General features: G+C 39.8%; 1 protein-coding gene across 3 annotated transcripts in view; it reads left to right on the forward strand.

Annotated features, from left to right (window-relative positions):
- TCP11L2 (t-complex 11 like 2) overlaps positions 1-14006 on the forward strand; it is a 106826-nt gene that overhangs the window by 11103 nt on the left and 81717 nt on the right. Inside the window, exons 4-10 of one of the 3 annotated variants that reach the window (XM_056574637.1) lie at positions 728-848; positions 1976-2196; positions 7342-7478; positions 9642-9823; positions 9923-10095; positions 10251-10423; positions 12173-13013. In XM_056574637.1, the coding sequence (XP_056430612.1) occupies positions 728-848; positions 1976-2196; positions 7342-7478; positions 9642-9823; positions 9923-10095; positions 10251-10423; positions 12173-12402 (1237 nt within the window). In that variant the 3' untranslated portion in view covers positions 12403-13013. Of the gene's footprint in view, positions 1-727; positions 849-1975; positions 2197-7341; positions 7479-9641; positions 9824-9922; positions 10096-10250; positions 10424-12172; positions 13014-14006 lie in introns of those variants that run through there. The other 2 variants (XM_056574639.1, XM_056574634.1) reach the window with 2 other exon arrangements.

Genomic DNA, 14006 nt, shown 5'->3' on the forward strand with positions numbered 1-14006 from the left:
AATAAAGGGTACGGAGTTAGGATAGAACAGCAAGCTTGGCTGGTTTCCTAATCCTGGCAACCTCTGTTCCTCATGGGCTATATTCTATAGATAGGTGCCTGTCTCAGTGGTGGGACCCACACCTTTTTAGGCGTTTGTGGCCTATCCTGTGGATAGTTTATACATTTTAGAGATAGGAATATCCCTTTAAAGAGAATCCTAGTTGGTTCCCTGCCTCATCTATATTCTGCCTGTGGCTCCCCCCCCCCCCCCAAATTCTTCACTCTGTCACTAATCTGTGAGAGCCTGCAGGAGGAGGGGAGTGTGTCTCTATACCCGTGCCACTGAAGCCTCGCTACACACCACCCCCCACCGGCTCTCGTGTCCTTGTGACGTGAAAGTAAGGTATTTGAATAATGAAGCTGGTTGCGGACTGCGGGTGGAATATACAGTAGATGAGACGGGAGCTTGGCCAGCCGGCTCCCCAGCTCCTATGCGCGCTGGGGCACATTAGGAATAAAGCTATTTACTATCCTTTTGCTGCACCTATCCAATGGAATTAAATTACCTATAATGTTACAGCTCTTCACACACACTATAACCACTCCTATCCTGGGTTTAGTGTAGGTGAACCAGCTGTCAGATTCGCAGTATAACATGCTGTGCAAAAGTCCTTAACAGTAAACTTATGAATCTTTGTACAAATGCACCCAGAGAGAGATCTTTACTTTATTGTTCTATTTCACAGCTTGGAAAGACAAGTAAAGCAGATTGTCCACAAAGCATTTTGGGATCGCTTGGAATCAGAACTTAAAGCAGATCCTCCAGAGTATGAACACGCCATCAGGCTTTTTGATGAGATAAAAGAGGTAAATATACTTAAAGGAGAACTCAAGACCATAAAAATTGTCCCCCATAGTGCCGGCAGTAAAAAAATAAAGATGTACATACCTTCCTCCGCTCCCGCGGGGCCTCCGGTAACCGGCTCCGGTCTCCACCGCAATCCACTTCAGAGTTGCTGGTGGTCGGATGAATCAGCCAATCACCAGCCGCAGCGCAGTCTGATTTGGCCGGCGATAGGCTGAGCAGTGAAAACACTTCAGGACACAAAATGCTTCACTACACCGGCACCTGCGGCCGGGGCCAAAAACGTCACACTGCTGCTCAGCCTATCGCCGGCCGAGTCGGACTGCGCTGCGGCTGGTGATTGGCTGATTCATCCGACCACCAGCAACCAGGAAGTGGATTGCGGCGGAGACCGGAGCCGGTTACCTGAGGCCCCGGGGGAGCGGAGGAAGGTATGTACATCTTTATTTTTTTTTTACTGCTGTCACTATGGGGGACAATTTTTATGGTCTGGAGTTCTCCTTTAAGCTTAATTTTTGGTATTGGGACCATTGTTTTAAATTTTGATGTATGAAGATAAAAGAATCCAAATCACATGGACCCCAGTGAATGGAAGGTTAATAAACTTTCCTAATTACCAATTGGTAACCTAGAACCTTTGTGTTGTCATTCACAAACCAAATTCCCTAAAGCTTAACTTATTAAAGTAACTTAAGACTTACCAAATTAAAAACCCAGCAGGGATTCAGGGTTACTGCATCTATTATAAAGAACTGTATTACTCCACCAAATGGAGAATACATCTGTTTCTAGGAGTGCCTGCAAAAAAACACAATGCAAACCACACACTGCTGTCTTGTTAAAATGTTTCATTAAAACGTTCCCTACGTGTTTCACCCTCAGAGGAAACTTTGATATAAATGCAATAACCCTGTACCTCCGGTGGGTTTTTAATTTGCAAGGCTTTAATTGCTAAATAAAATTGGGGTTTTAGGGAATTTGGTTTGTAAGTAGGATCACAAGTTGCTGTTATTTTTGTATTTTTCTATTTTTTTTTCGTAATCAATTAGTAATTAGGAAATATGTTCACAAATGTTAATACAACACTGTCTATTAAATGACCTTTTTCCTTGTCATTTTTGTATTGTAGATTCTACTCTCTTTCTTAACTCCCGGTACAAACAGACTTCGGACCCAAATCTGTGAAGTTCTAGACGTGGACCTGATAAGACAACAGGCTGAACACAATGCTGTTGATATTCCAAAGCTTGGCGGTTATATAGTTAATATAATGTCAAAGTTATGTGCTCCTGTTAGAGATGATGATGTTAAGAAACTTAAGGCCAGTGGAGACATTGTACAAATGCTGCGGTTAGTTCACATTTCTTTTACATTTCAACATGTCAACATGGTCCATCAGGCACTGTTGGTATTTGTCATGTGACTTAGCCAGCACAGTTATCACTTTTGTTTCTTGTTCATATGATTGTGGAAATTTTTTTTAAATGCAAACACAGATGTAAACAGGACTATACCATCGACTTTGTCTAGCCGTTATAGATAGCAGTGTTCATATCAGCTATTTGCCCCTTTGATTACATTTCTCAAAGGGCTTTCTTGTCGGTGGTTATCTTTTGCACTAGATTGTCCCATTGGGCAATCTTATTTTGTATGGCCTTTTGTGGCACATAGACATCATTTAAATTTCAGCTAGAGAAGGATTGTACAATGCCTGTTAAGCGGCTCATGTACACATCCACAGCACATGTGTACAGCAACCATAGTTGTCAAAGGGTGCTGAACATACAGTATATACTCGAGTATAAGCCGAGGCCCCTAATTTCACCCCAAAAACCCAGGAAAAGTTATTGACTCGACTATAAGCCTAGTGTGGGAAATACATCATTAACACCCCGTCATCATCACTGCCTGTCATCATCCCCCCTTCATCATTACCCTGTCATCACCCCCCCCCCTCCATCATCACCGCCTGTCATCATCCCACACCCCCCTTTCATCATCACCACCTGTCATCATACCCCTGTCATCATCCCACCACCCCCTTCATCATCACCATCTGTCATCACCACCCCCCCCTCCCCTTCATCATCAATGCCTGTCAATGACAGTGGTCTTCAACCTGCGGACCTCCAGATGTTTCAAAACTACAACTCCCAGCATGCCCGGACAGCCATGCTGGGAGTTGTAGTTTTGAAACATCTGGAGGTCCGCAGGTTGAAGACCACTGCGGTCTTAGTCATCATCCAGACCCCCCACCCCCTTTAGTTTTGTACTCTCCTCCCCTCGGCGGGAGGGAAGGGTGAGCTGGTCCGGGCCATCTGTGCTGCAGGGACAGTCTGGTGGGGAGGGATAGTCGTTCCGGGCTGTCCATCTTCACCGGGGGGGGCCTCTTCTTCGCGCTTCGGGCCCTGAATAGTGACGTTGCCTTGACGACGACACACAGGGACATTGCGCATGAACGTTCCTGTGCGTCGTCGTCAGGGCAACATCACTATTCCGGGGCCAAAGTGCTGAGAAGAGGCCCCCCCCCCCCGGTGAAGATGGACAGCCCGGAACGACTATCCCTCCCCACCAGACTGTACCTGCAGCACAGATGGCCCGGACCAGCTCACCCTTCCTTCCCGCTGAGGGTAGGTGAGTACAAAACTAAAGGGGGTGGGGGGTATCTGGAAGATGACGAAGGCCACAGTGGTCTTCAACCTGCGGACCTCCAGATTTTTCAAAACTACAACTCCCATCGGCTGTCCGGGCATGCTGGGTGCTGGGAGTTGTAGTTTTGAAACATCTGGAGGTCCGCAGGTTAAAGACCACTGAGGGCGGAGAGACCACTGAGGGGGGTGTTTTCAGCACAAAAAATCGTGCTGAAAAACTCGGCTTATACTCGAGTATATACGGTACATCTTGAATGGTATGTCTACAGATGGTAGCATCTAGGGAATCCCAATGGGTTAGATTTATCAAAACCTGTGTAGAGGAAAAGTGGTGCAGTTGCCCATAGCAACCAACCATATTGCTTTTTTTAAAGGCCTTTTTTTTTTTTACAATAAAGAAGCAATCTGATAGGTTGATCTGGGCTACTGCTCCACTCTTTCTCTATACGGGTTTTGATAAATATCTGCTTATGTCTTTTGCTTATGCCTATCCCTTTTTAAAGAAATGTATTTTTGGGTAAATCAAAAAACAAAGTATTTACAGAGTTCACACTAGTGATTCTAGTTGCTCTGCAGAATGGGAAAGTAGGTTTGTTTGAGTTATTGACTTCATTCGCCTAGCTGGACTTTCCAGCTGCCTGAAGGTCGAATGTGGAAGCCTAAGTGCAGAGATAATAATAGTGGTGCACTCATCAGTTTATAAAAGGAGTGCCAGAAAGGGCTGCTAGTGTATTTCTAGCTTCAGTAAAGCAAGTGGAGCGTCCGTGTTTAACTCTATATTTGACTAGTGTTTGTAACATTTATCTTTACAACCCACACAAATAAAGGGACAGGGGCAGAAGCTGTTTACTGCTATATTTAAATCTAGCTGTTTTATATGGGATTACATATACATCAATTCCCTGATATATTACTATTTTCAGAATCTTTATAAGTAGGTGTGAAAATAAAGTATGGCAGTGAGAATAAATTTCCCAAAACTTTGTCATGAGGGAACAGCAGCATAACAGGTCTATTAATTACATTTTATTTAGTTATTTATTAATTATTTGTAAATTTAGTTCCTTTAATGAACTCAGCTTCCATTAACCCCTTAAGGACGCAGGACGTAAATGTACGTCCTGGTGAGGTGGTACTTAACGCACCAGGACGTACATTTACGTCCTGTGCATAACCGCAGGCATCGGAGCGATGCCCGTGTCATGCGCGGACCCGCCGGCAATGGCCGACGCCCGCGATCTCGCGGGCGTCCGCCATTAACGCCTCAGGTGCCGGGATCAATACAGATCCCGGCATCTGCGGCAGTGCGTGATTTGAATGAATGATCGGATCGCCCGCAGGGCTGCTGCGGGGATCCGATCATTCATAACGCCGCACGGAGGTCCCCTCTCCTTCCTCCGTCCGGCTCCCGGCGTCTCTTGCTCTGGTCTGTGATCGAGCAGACCAGAGCAGAAGATCACCGAAAACACTGATCTGTTCTGTGTCCTATACATAGAACAGATCAGTATTAGCAATCATGGTATTGCTATGAATAGTCCCCTATGGGGACTATTCAAGTGTAAAAAAAAAAAAATGGAAAAGTAAAAGTAAAAAAAAAGTGAAAAATCCCCTCCCCAATAAAAAAGTAAAACGTCCGTTTTTTCCTATTTTACCCTCAAAAAGCATAATTTTTTTTTTTTATAGACATATTTGGTATCGCCGCGTGCGTAAATGTCCGAACTATTTAAAATAAAATGTTAATGATCCCGTACGGTGAACGGCGTGAACGAAAAAAAAAAAAAAAAGGCCCAAATTCCTACTTTTTTAATACATTTTATTAAAAAAAAAATTATAAAAAATGTATTAAAAGTTTTTTATATGCAAATGTGGTATCAAAAAAAGTACAGATCATGGCGCAAAAAATGAGCCCCCATACCGCCGCTTATACGGAAAAATAAAAAAGTTAGAGGTCATCAAAATAAAGGGATTATAAACGTACTAATTTGGTTAAAAAGTTTGTGATTTTTTTTAAGCACAACAATAATAGAAAAGTATGTAATAATGGGTATCATTTTAATCGTATTGACCCTCAGAATAACGAACACATGTCATTTTTACCAGAAATTGTACAGCGTGAAAACAAAACCTTCCAAAATTAGCAAAATTGTGTTTTTCGTTTTAATTTCCCCACAAAAATAGTGTTTTTTGGTTGCGCCATACATTTTATGATACAATGAGTGATGTCATTACAAAGGACAACTGGTCGCGCAAAAAAACAAGCCCTCATACTAGTCTGTGGATGAAAATATAAAAGAGTTATGATTTTTAGAAGGCGAGGAGGAAAAAATGAAAACGTAAAAATTCAATTGTCTGAGTCCTTAAGGCCAAAATGGGCTGAGTCCTTAAGGGGTTAAAGGGGTATTCCAGGCAAAAACTTTTTTTTATATATCAACTGGCTCCGGAAAGTTAAACAGATTTGTAAATTACTTCTATTAAAAAATCTTAATCCTTCCAATAGTTATTAGCTTCTGAAGTTTTCTGTCTAACTGCTCAATGATGATGTCACGTCCCGGGAGCTGTGCATGATGGGAGAATATCCCCATAGGAGCTGCACAGCTCCCGTGACGTGAGTCATCAGAAAGCAGTTAGACAGAAAACAGCAAATGAACTTCAGAAGCTAATAACTATTGGAAGGATTAAGATTTTTTTAATAGAAGTAATTTACAAATCTGTTTAACTTTCCGGAGCCAGTTGATATATAAAAAAAAAGTTTTTGCCTGGAATACCCCTTTAAGTTATTCAATTATTATTGATATAAAAAATACATTTGCTGTCTTCCCTCTAAAAACAGCAAGTGCATACATATTACTAGTAATGCTTCTAGTCAGTAAAAGAGGTCATTTAGGTACATAACTCGCAGTGTAAGTCTATGAGCTTATCTCGATCACATGACACAGAGCAGGCAAAGGAGCATGCTGCAGTGCAGACTTTTCCTGACTCGTTCCCCTGATCGATGGAGGTCTGGGCACTCAGACCCCTGCCAATAAAAACTTTTTGGCATGTCGCCATAGGTCAAGAGTTTTTTTTTTTTTTCTTATGACAGGTACTATTTAAAGGGGTACTTCATTGGAAAACTATTTATTTATTTATTATTATTATTATTATTATTTTAATCAACTGGTGCCAGAAAGTTAAACAGATTTGTAAATTACTTCTATAAAAAAAAACTTAATCCTTCCATTACTTATTAGCGGCTGAATACTACAGAGGAAATTATTTTCTTTTTGGAACACAGTGCTCTCTGCTGACATCACAAGCACAGTGCTCTCTACTTACATCTGTCCATTTTAGGAACTGTCCAGAGCAGCATATGTTTGCTATGGGGATTTTCTCCTACTCTGGACAGTTCTTAAAATGGACAGAGATGTCAGCAGAGAGCACTGTGTTCCAAAAAGAAAATAATTTCTTCTGTGGTATACAACAGCTAATAAGTACTGGAAGGATTAAGATTTTTTAATAGAAGTAATTTACAAATCTGTTTAACTTCCTGGCACCAGTTGATTAAAAAAAAAGGTTTTCCACCGGAGTACCCCTTTTAAGGCTCAGAAAACAAACCTCTGTATGTTGTGAAAACTATAGAATGTAGGATACTTCTAGGCTTCTTTAAAAGATTAGAACTAAACTGAAACATGATTATAAACTTTTTGGTAGATGGATGTATGGAGTATACTTTGCTTTCCATATTAGTCATCAAATCATGCACAGTAAGGACCTGGCCTTGTTCTGGATGTTATAAGGTTGTACTTGTTAGCTATGCTCTACATATCCATTTCATCCTCTTCTTCTTATACCTTTAAATCTTCAGGGACGTCTTTCATGTCCTAGATCTCATGAAAATGGATATGGTGAATTACACTATCCATAACATTAGGCCACAGCTTCAACGGCAGCTAGCAGACTATGAGAGAGTTAAATTCCAGGAAATACTTGAAAAATCCCCCGGTATGTATTCTCTTTTTCTAAATATTATGGTGCATATTGGTTTTACTTATTGCCTGTATTCCTAAATTGTGAGGGTCATCTCTTCTAAAGCATAAGTGTGTGTATGTGTGAGTGTGTGTATATGTGTATATATATATATATATATATATATATATATATATATATATATATATATATATCTCGGTTTGGCCGATATTCACGATTTTGGATGTTATCTGTATCGGCAATTACCTTGCTACCTACTTCTGGCTCCTGCTGCATCCTGCGTTATGCTGTGTGCTGCAGTGCGCAATGACGTCCTCAACGCGACATCACCGTCAGTGCACACAGTGACAGCTCAGGACGCCGCCGGAGCCAGAAGTAGCGTGGACCCTGGGCCCCGGGAACAGGTAATTATAAAACCGGGGATGGGGGAGGCAATGGGGCAGCGGCGGTAGTTTCTGGCCGGGGTGGTGCGGTCGGGGGGGGGTGCGGTGGTTGGACAAAGCACCAGCAGGAAGAGAGAAGCGGGCGGGGGGGGGGGGGGGGGGGGTTGGATCAGGGGTGTGTGCTGAAATAGCCGATAACTTATATCGAAGTTATCGGCCTTAAAGTCCACAGAGTATCGGTATCGGCCCTAAAAAATCGATATCGGTCGATCCCTAAAATATATATAAACTTTTTTTTAGTTTTTATTATTATATTTTTTTATATATTTCTAAATCAATAGTATAAAATTCAGATTAAATACGGTATATTGTTCAGTATCACATAATGAGTCAGGATGTGCAGAGAAATAAGCTCTATAAAAGTTAAAATGTGAGATCAAAATGTCTTTTGTATTTGTTGGAAATTTTCCTTCTAGCAGGTTTGCAGTACACCATAGAACAATATGTTATAGGAGGAACCAATATTCAGTTGTGAACATATATACCGGTACATTGTTAATCTGTCCATAGAATGGTCATGGTAAGGGATGGCACAGAAATGTAATTGGGAATTAGGGGGGCTGGTGCCATCCTCCTCCAGTAAGTCCCTAGACAACGGGATAGTCAGCTCTCTCACTGTTCATTGTACTCTTTCAAGAGCGCAGAGAATACTCACAGGTGCAGAGTTAAGAGAAGGTCCAGTGCTTGATCGATTGTCCTATATAAAATGTATTTTATTTATTAAAGGTCCATTAAAACATTTCAGCAGACTTTACAATACAAGAACATGTGCTGTGCTGTGTTAAATCCCTAGTTCCTTTTTTGTCCATTCTTGTGGCCAGTGTCCATCCTATTTTTCACCAATTTTTAAAGGGGTACTCCCTTGGAAAACTTTTTTTACTTTTTTTTTTTTAAATCAACTGTTGCCAGAAAGTTAAACAGATTTGTAAATTACTTCTATTAAAAAATCTTAATCCTTCCAATACATTTTATGGGCTGTATACTACAGAGGAAATGCTTCTCTTTTTGAATTTCTCCAAAAGTGCTCTCTGCTGACATCTCTGTCCATTTTAGGAACTTTCCATAGCAGCATATGTTTGCTATGGGGATTTTCTCCTGCTCTGGACAGTTCCAAAAATGGACAGCAGAGGTCAGCAGAGAGCACTGTGGTGGTGACATCAGAGAAATCCAAAAAGAAAAGCATTTCTCCTGTGGTATACAGCCCCTAAAAAGTACTGGAAGGATTTAGATTTTTTTTTAATAGAAGTAATTTACAAATCTGTTTAACTTTCTGGCACCAGTTGATTTAAAAAAAAAAAAAAAAGTTTTCCACGGGAGTACCCCTTTAATGGATAAAATGTGGAGAGACTTGGGTTCACATCTCTTAAGCCAGCCATACTCATCCCTGCCTGTGCTTAGACTTTACAACAGGCAGTGGCACTTACTCCTTGCTCCTAAATCCTCCCCACTTGGAGACCATCATCAGAACATTGTATGTGCTAATACATACGACATCCTGGTGCTGTGTGGCACCTGAAGAAGGAGGAAGGACATGAAATGGAGTCAGGAGCCGTGAAGATGATGGTGTTATGGATTAGAATTAATATGCATGATGCAAATCAAATCCCATAAACAGCATCCCATATGAAGAATAAAAATCTTCATAACCATCTGGGGTGATAAACTTTTTGCCAGTGACCATAGGGTAATAGCTAAAGCTTCTTAGATAATGTCATCTTATTTTATCTTAATGTAGATGCACTGAATCAAACCACCAAATGGATCGAGCAGTCTCTTAAAGATGCAGTAGAGGCAAAAGCTCAAGAGAGTACGTCTAGTGCTAATGGAGTATCTGTGGAAAACCTTAGCCCTACCCTAGTGCTGAACAGTGGTTTTGTAAAACTGCTGGACATGGACTATCACGGTGTTGTGCCAGAGGTAGGTGTTTCGTCTTTTAGGTACTTCAGTGTGCTTTACAGAATCTTGCGTCTATCTGTGTTCTGACTAGTGCTTGCATATTGGCTTTCTCCTTTCCAGACAGTCATCACAGATGACCAGCGTATTGTAGACCTAAAGAACAAGTTGCATCAAGTTAAATTTGTAGCATGTGTATGTCTTATTACCCAGAATGCCATGGGCCCTGTAAGCACTACTGGGTTTATTGATCAAGTCAGAGATATTGCAGCCATTCTCCTTCAAGGCCTAAACAAGTAAGTGTCTTGTTTTTTGCTTGTTTTTTCCTTTAGCTTTGTCATACTAACTCCTATTTCCCTGCATGTAACTACTCTATAAACCTATTATAGATATTTGCAATATAAATAAATTACCTTTTTTTTTTTTTTTTTTTCCCTCAATGTTTTTTTAGCACATTTAATTTAAAAGAGGCTCTCACTGCTTTAAGCAGTAAAATCTTTTTTGAAATGAACAAATCATTGACAGAAAGAGGTTTACCTGCACTTGGCACTGAGGCTAAAAGTCTCCTGGAAGGACAAATCTGCATCCTGAGTGAAAAAAATCACCCGATCTACAACTTAGTTGGTATGTGTGAAATAATTCTTGAACAAAGAACTGTGTTGTCCGCTCACTTACTGATTACCGCTATGGCACACCTGTGCTATCGGACCCACCGATCCCGTCCCGGTTTCACAATACGAATCCAAAAGAAAGAATGTCCGGCACTGGATATGCATAAGAAACGCGTCAGAAGTTCCTGCTCTGTATTGTGACTCCTTGCCAAGGCAGAAATAAAGCAAAGATTCTTATGCATATCCAGCACCGGACATTTTCTTTTGGATGTATGAAATAATGTTACATATCTGTATGCTCATCCATCTTCAGCAGTGTGTGGGTGAATTATTTTGTGTATTATTTTATGTTGTTTCTAACTCCCTTACAGGACTTGTTTGTTAACTGCTCATTTTCCAGCAGTGCTGAAAAGAGAAGGTGTTAAAGGGGTACAGTAGTGGAAGGAGTAAAAAAAAAAGAATATATATATATATATATATATATATATATATATATATATATATATATATATATATATAGATGCAAATAAAAAAATGTTGCAGTATCTTGTAATACCTTATCAAGGGAGGAATCCCGAAAGCTTGTCTCTACAAAATGCTGTTAGTCCAATAAAAAAGGTATTACAAGATACTGCAACATTTTTTTGATTTGCATCTGCATCACTGGACTAATACGGCTACTCAAATTTACTATAGATAGATAGAGATATATATATATCTCTATCTATTATTTAAAAAATTTAATATATATATATATATATATGTGTGTACATTTTATATCCACTGATGCCAGAAAGTCAAACATATATTTGTAAATTACTGTCCAGAGCAGGATAGGTTTGCTATTGGGATTTGCTCCTACTCTGGACAGTTCCTGACGTGGACAATGATGTCAGCAGAGAGCACTGTGGTCAGACAGAAAAGAACTTCTTATGCAGCATACAGCAGCTGATAAGTACTGGAAGGATTAAGATTTTTAAATATAATTAATTTACAAATATCACAGCCAGAGTCCTGCCGCAGCTGCCGGAGCCGCGACAGCATTAACTCCCTAGGTGCCGTGATCATTCCTAATCACGGCATCTATGGTGTTTACAGGGGGAGCGCTCTCCCCCTGTTCTCCAACGGCGGCGCCGCGATACAATCGCGGGTCGCTGTTGGTTGCTATGGCAGCAGGAGGTCAGACCATGACCTCCTGTATGCCTTCTACGGAAGCCTGTGAGATCCAGCCAGAGGCTGGATCGCACAGGCTGTAATGTGTGCAGCTCATCAGGTCATACTGTGCTGCAGTGCAAATGTATTGCAGCATAGTATAACCTGTAAAAAGTGTAAAAAAATAAAATAAAAAGTTCTTCAATAAAAGTATGAAGTGTAAAAAAAAAAAAAAAATATATATATATATATATATATATATATATATATATATGCCCCTTTCCCAATAAAAGCCCTGTATTATTCCAAAAAACGGTACCACATGTCTATGGGTTTTGTCCAGTAGCAGCATAGTTTCCTGAAGCAAATGGGGTAGAGAAGGGGTATTGCAATGCAATGGGGACATGGGTGACACTGTTTTTGGAACAAACTAGACATGTCTTATTATATATAAATTGATATATTATTATCTAATCCTGCATTTCCTCTTAAAATAAATATTACTAAAAAACTGCGATCTATCCCTCAGTGCATGTGAAAGGAATATGTGGCCTGTTCACTGCGATTTTATCTATTTATTTATTTATATTTTTTATTTTGATTTTTTCAGAAAAACGGGTCCAAGAATATTTGACCACATTTCTTTGTCTTCCCTACCCATACAAACATGTTCCTATAGTTCCTGGAGGACTTACACCAGTCCGTAAGGAGATGGAGTTCATTGGATTTCACTATTCAAACATTGTGAATTTCAACAAGCAAGTATATGGACCATTCTATGCCAATATCTTCCGGAAGCTGCTTTTCAGTCAACCCCAAGAAGGGAAAGCAGAAGCTTAGTCAGAGGCAGACTACCATGATATATCTGCACACCCTTTATGTAAATAGTGGCCTCTTAATATAGGACTTATGCAATGAAGATGCTAAATACTTTTATAAAGACTTTTAACATTATTCAGTAGAAACTACTGAAAACGAACATTTTAGTTTAGTAATGCCAGTATTTTTATAGACAAGTTAAGAAAAAGATTGAAGACAGTTGGTTATATCTATATAAGAACTTCTATTCAGGCATGTAAGGCCAGAAATGGTTATGTTAAAGTTCTCTGGTCTTTTATACAACTGGATCTTCATGATTTTATATTTAGACCTGGATAATGGGCAGGATACCGCTCATAGATACGTATGTATGTAGCGAGCTTCTAATGCCTAGAACATTTGTCAACAGGAAAAAAGGACAACCTATCAGTGCACTGTGACTTTTTTTAACTTAAATTTTACACAATGTCACATGCTTATACTGATAATTATAGAGATATTTTTGTGGTTTATCTTTTTTATAGGACAAAGTCCTAAACAATGAGTTGAAATCTGTGCTGTTTTACAGAGTAATACTTCGGGACAGATTAATTATTTGAGACTTAATTAAAAGGGGTTATGCAGGAAAAAAATGTTTTTATATATCAACTGGCTCCAGAAAGTAAAGCAGATTAGTAAATTACTTCTATTAAAAAAAAATATTAATCCTTTCAGTATTTATGAGCTGCTGAAGTTGAGTTGTTCTTTTCTGTCTATGTGCTCTCTGATGACACGTGTCTCGGGAACCGCTCAGTTTAGAAGCAGATCCCCATAGCAAATCTCTTCTACTCTGTGCAGTTCCCGAGACAAGCAGAGATGTCAGCAGAGAGCACTGTTGCCAGACAGAAAACAACAACTCAACTTCAGCAGCTGATAATTATTGAAAGGATTAAGATTTTTTATAGAAGTAATTTACAAATCTGTTTAACTTTCTGGAGCAAGTTGATATATATATAAAAAAAAGTTTTTTTCCTGGAATACCCCAAAGGGATAATTACAGTCACAAGCATTTATCACCTTACATAGGTGAAAAAAATGGAAGATTGATTGATAGAGGTCTGATCACTGGAACCTCCTTCTATCGCCATAATTGACTACCTGTTCCCACGTTATCCCTGCAACAACACCACAGCTGGGAGTATTTGACTGCTTGGAACCATTTAATGTCATTGCCTACTCTACTGTAATGGAACCTAGCAGTCGTGGTCCTTAACACATACTATATATCATTGTAGTTACTGCATATTTCTCATCTAACTGTATACATACAAAGTATAACTGATTTGTTTTTTTTTGTTCCTTGTTAATTTAATTATCAGTCCGCAAGCATTTCCTATGAGGATCTATGATAATGGTGAATACATCCCCAACCTACCGTATATTCCCACATCCCTTGATGTAGAGCACTAGAGCACAATATGCTTAGTCTAAGTGTATAACGCTGTGGGTGATTTGATTTAAACACATAGCTTGGTATACAGTAAATTGTAATCTTGCTTAGAGTAGTTGCACTGCATTTCTTAGGCCTAGTACTACCGTATATACTCGAGTATAAGCCGAGTTTTTCAGCACGTATTTTCGGGCTT

Source organism: Hyla sarda, chromosome 4 (assembly GCF_029499605.1).
Source record: "Hyla sarda isolate aHylSar1 chromosome 4, aHylSar1.hap1, whole genome shotgun sequence".
Lineage (NCBI taxonomy): Eukaryota > Metazoa > Chordata > Amphibia > Anura > Hylidae > Hyla > Hyla sarda.